The sequence below is a fragment of the Nannospalax galili genome, unplaced genomic scaffold (assembly GCF_000622305.1).
Source record: "Nannospalax galili isolate Female #2095 unplaced genomic scaffold, S.galili_v1.0 scaffold1119, whole genome shotgun sequence".
Taxonomy (NCBI): Eukaryota; Metazoa; Chordata; class Mammalia; order Rodentia; family Spalacidae; genus Nannospalax; species Nannospalax galili.
The window spans coordinates 1243257-1247297 of NW_008343597.1; the positions used below are offsets into that span (position 1 = coordinate 1243257).

Below are 4041 nucleotides of genomic sequence, written 5' to 3' on the forward strand. Positions count from 1 at the left end.
TTTGTCTTTGAGACAGGGTCTCCTTGTAGCCTCAGCTGTCCTGGATTCACTATGGAGACCAGGCTGGCCTCAAACTCAAAGATCCGCGTGCCTCTGCCTCCCAAGTGCTGGGACTACAGGCGTGCGCCACCACGCCCAGCCATGGTTTGTATTTTTCATGTGCCAATTTAAATTTAAAGACAGAAGTGAAGCAAGCCACAATCTGGGTACCATGAACCCTAATAAAAATGTTAACCTCATAAAGCACTGGCACCTCGAAACCCTCCCACATGACCTTGGGAAGAGCAAGGAGGCCCGGATTCTTCCAAGGGAGATTCAAAAGTAGCAATGTCCAAAACAGGCTTTCACTGCCCTGAGGCCCTGTTCCAACTTTTAGTGTAAACACTTCTCTGCCACCAATTCCCAAAGGTGAAAAGAGGCTGAGGGAAGAAACATCTCTTAGGCCCAATCTGCCTTATCACCAATTTCTGTTCCAGAAAACATGATTAGAACTGGCTTCCTGACCTGGCCTGCAACTACCTTCCTCACCCTGTGCAGGTAGGACCAAATCCCTGGAAATGGAAGGGTGGGGAAGGAAGGGAGGTCCTCAGATCAGGAGAGAATGAAGCATACAGGGCTCATGGGGGGCGGAGAGGAGGAGCAGCCCATCTATCCTGACCTGTAGACTCGACCCCGGGGCCTGCTGTTAAAACCACTGTAGAATCGAGAACGGGAACTGTTGTAGTTGGTAGTCCTGGCACGGTAACGAGCACGTGGGAAGCCCCGGTCTGTTGTGCTGATACCTGGTCTGTTGGTTCGTTTGGGGATCACCTGGGAAAAAGGGGCAGAAAACAGAAAACCTTGGAGTCAAATGGAGTCTGTACAGAACCACATAGCCAGGGCACTATGCTTACCTTGATTTGTCTTCCTCTAAACAGAGACTCATCTAAGGCCAGGGAAGTCCTCACTGACTCTTTGTCTGAGAACTCTATATATGCAAACCTAGAAAGAATAATTGGTTACTCTACCTCAGACTTTACAAGTAACTCACAGGTTAAACCCAACTTATAAACATGCTTTCCTGGAATACAATGTGTTAATTTTTTTTGGGGGGGGGGGGTCTTTTTGAGACAGGGTCTCCCTGTAGCCCCAGCTGGCCTGGCATTCGCTATGTAGACCAGGCTGGCCTGGATCTCAGAGATCCACCTGCACCTGCCTCTGTCTCCAAAGTACTGGGACTAAAGGTGTACGCCACCTTGCCCAGCTTTTGGTAAATGATAGGAGTTAATCAAAATGTGTAGCTACCACTGGGTGTAGTAAACACAGGCTAACAATCCCAGCTACCAAGGCTGAGGCAAGAGAACTGTAAGTTCAAAACCTGTCTGGGCTACAGAGTGAGTTAAGACCAGTTCAGAGACCATTTCACAATAAAAAATTTTTTTTAGAAAAGGAGGGGGTGAGATATGGTTCAGTAGTTGAACGCTTGCCTAGCATGTATCTTGAGTCTCTATGTTCAATCTACAGTACCACAAAAATTAAAAATAACCCTGCTCTTGGAAATGTATAAAATAGGCCACTCAAGGCCTGGATTTCCATATAGCCATAACCAGCTGGGGCCAACTAGATGCTGCCTTCTGCTTGCAGTTCAACCTTATCTTGCCCAACCTTATCTTGTCTCGAATAGGTAGCTACACTTAAAAGCCAAGATTACTTGGGTTTTTGGTCTTTTTTGAGACAGGGTCTCCCAGTAGCCCCAGCTGGCCTGGAACTCACTATGTCGACCAGGATGGCCTTGAACTCACAGAGATCCACCTGCCTCTGCCTCCCGAGTGCTGGGATTAAAGGCGTGGGACACCACGCCCAGCTCAAAACTACTTGTTTTAACGGCAAGTAATTACTATTCAATATAAAAATAAAGTCTTCTGGCCAGTGTGGTGTGCATGCCTTTAATCCCAGCTCGTGGGAGGCAGAGGCAGGTGGATCTCTGAGTTCAAGGCCAGCCTAGTCTTCATAGTGAGTTCCAGGCCAGCTGGGGCTACAGGGAGACCCTGTCTCAAAAAGACAAAAAAAGTCTCCCCTGGCTGTGTAGCTCAGTGATAGAATGTCATAATATTGAAGATCCTGGGTTTGAAATCCAGCTTGGAGGGTGGGGGTGTTATGGAAGACAGTATTTTTTTAAAATGATCTCAATTTCTTCCTCTACTTACCCTTTGGGATGGCCACTAAATTTGTCACAGAGTATAGTAACACGGTTGACCGAACCACAGCCATGAAAGTGAGCTTCCAGCTCTTCTGCTGTTGCACCATAGTCCACCTAGGAGAGGAAGGACATTTCACAAGTCCTGGGCAAACCCCTATTTGAACAGGTACCTTGCCCAGCCTTTAGTATCAGTCCACAGCACATCAAATTTGGTTCTCTAGCCTGGCGTGGTAGTTCACGCCTTTAATCCCAGCACTTGGAAGGCAGAGGCAGGCAGATCTCTGAGTTTGAGGCCAGCCTGGTCTATCTGATGAGGTCCAGGCCAGCTAGACTACAGGGAGACCCTGTCTCAAAAAGACAAAAAAAAAAACAAAAACAACAAAGGGGTGTCTAAAGAAACCATCTTTTTTTCCTCTAACTCCAGAGTCTTTATCATTTCACTACCTTTCATCTCCTCACAACTCTCCCTCCACAACCCAAACTGCCACCTATCTTGAAGATACTCCTTTCAAAATTATTAAATAACTCCCCCAAATAAGAGTACCCCTGCTAGTCAAGGCATGGTGATGCACTCCTGTAATACCAGTAACTCAGGAGGCTGAGTCAGGAGAATCACCTGGCTATCCTGGGTGTGTGTGTGTGTGTGTGTGTGTATATATATAAAAAAAATATATATGGCAAGTCCCATCTTAAAAAACAAAGTAAGTAATTAAAAAGAGTATCCCCTGAACCCAAATCAGAGCCTTAATACATACATTGCCAACATAGATAGAGCGGGCATCAGCCTCCATCTTCTCCTCAATAGACATAATCACTGGGCCAGCTTTGAGAAAAAAATAAAATTTAGAAACAGGCAATTTTTTTCTGCTGGATCAATATACACACACCTCCACTACCACGAGGCAAAGATTTTGGTCTGTCCCATGCCCTAGAACAATGCCTAGCAGCAGTAGGTTTTCCAATAAGCATTTGACAAATGACAGAATTAAGTTTCTTCAAAATCATAGGAAAAGGTATAGGAATCCCCCACTTCCCAAATTTCTACTGAATAGCTCTGGCTGAAATCCTCAAAAACTTAACAAAATTTAATGGACTGTGATCTGACATGTCTAGATTATAGAAGTCCTTGCGGCCAAACAGCGTCTTAGGAGTCCTAACTAAAGCATCGCTGACTGAAAAGAAAATTAAGACGTGAAGGTCAAATGCCAGCTAGCAATCGCCACAAGAAGGGTAGAGGCAGACCAAGAACAAAGAGAAACACATTTATAAGAGACAAAGGAAAGCACAAGACTACCGCCGCCGAAACAGCTTGTCTTACAAAGGTCAGCGAACACAGTAGACTATGACCACAGCACCTGCCCAGTAATTGCTCAGACACGCAGCTCCCAGGTGCCGAGCCTCTGAACCCATTCTCGGTGCACCCCCACCACCCCTCCGCCGGAGGATCCGGACTGCGTGTGCAATCGCCGGTTTACTCACCATTGCCTGGGGGTGGACTCATATTCATCTGCTTCTCCACCTCGTTCTGTAGCTCCTTTAGCTTCTCGGCCTCTTCCTCCATCTCCCTGACTCGAGCTTTGATCGCTTCTAGCTCCTACGAGTGAGCAGGGCATGCAGACGAGCTTAGGAGCCACCAACGCACCGGCCGCGCCGTACTCTGGGTCGGCGCCGGGCCCCCGCCATGCTCGGCCATTTCCCTTGCCTCGCGCGAGGGTCGAGAGAAAAAAAGAGCCAAGTTTCCCTCTCTGGAACCACCCCAGGCACCCTAGACGCCCAATCAGCCCGCTCCAGACCGGCCCCGGCCCGCACCAGCCACGTTATTCCCCGCCCAACCCCACCCCCCGCCGGCCTCTCCCGCCCGA

The 4041-nt window shown here is 48.0% G+C and overlaps 1 protein-coding gene across 1 annotated transcript in view; it reads right to left on the bottom strand.

Moving 5' to 3' along the window:
* Positions 1-4041, bottom strand: part of LOC103739461 (bcl-2-like protein 2) — a 17987-nt gene that overhangs the window by 461 nt on the left and 13485 nt on the right. Inside the window, exons 4-8 of the mRNA XM_008839881.3 lie at positions 3659-3773; positions 2935-3002; positions 2187-2293; positions 894-981; positions 659-810 (exon numbers count right to left, since the gene is read on the bottom strand). Of these exons, the coding sequence (XP_008838103.3) occupies positions 659-810; positions 894-981; positions 2187-2293; positions 2935-3002; positions 3659-3773 (530 nt within the window). The remainder of the gene's footprint in view (positions 1-658; positions 811-893; positions 982-2186; positions 2294-2934; positions 3003-3658; positions 3774-4041) is intronic.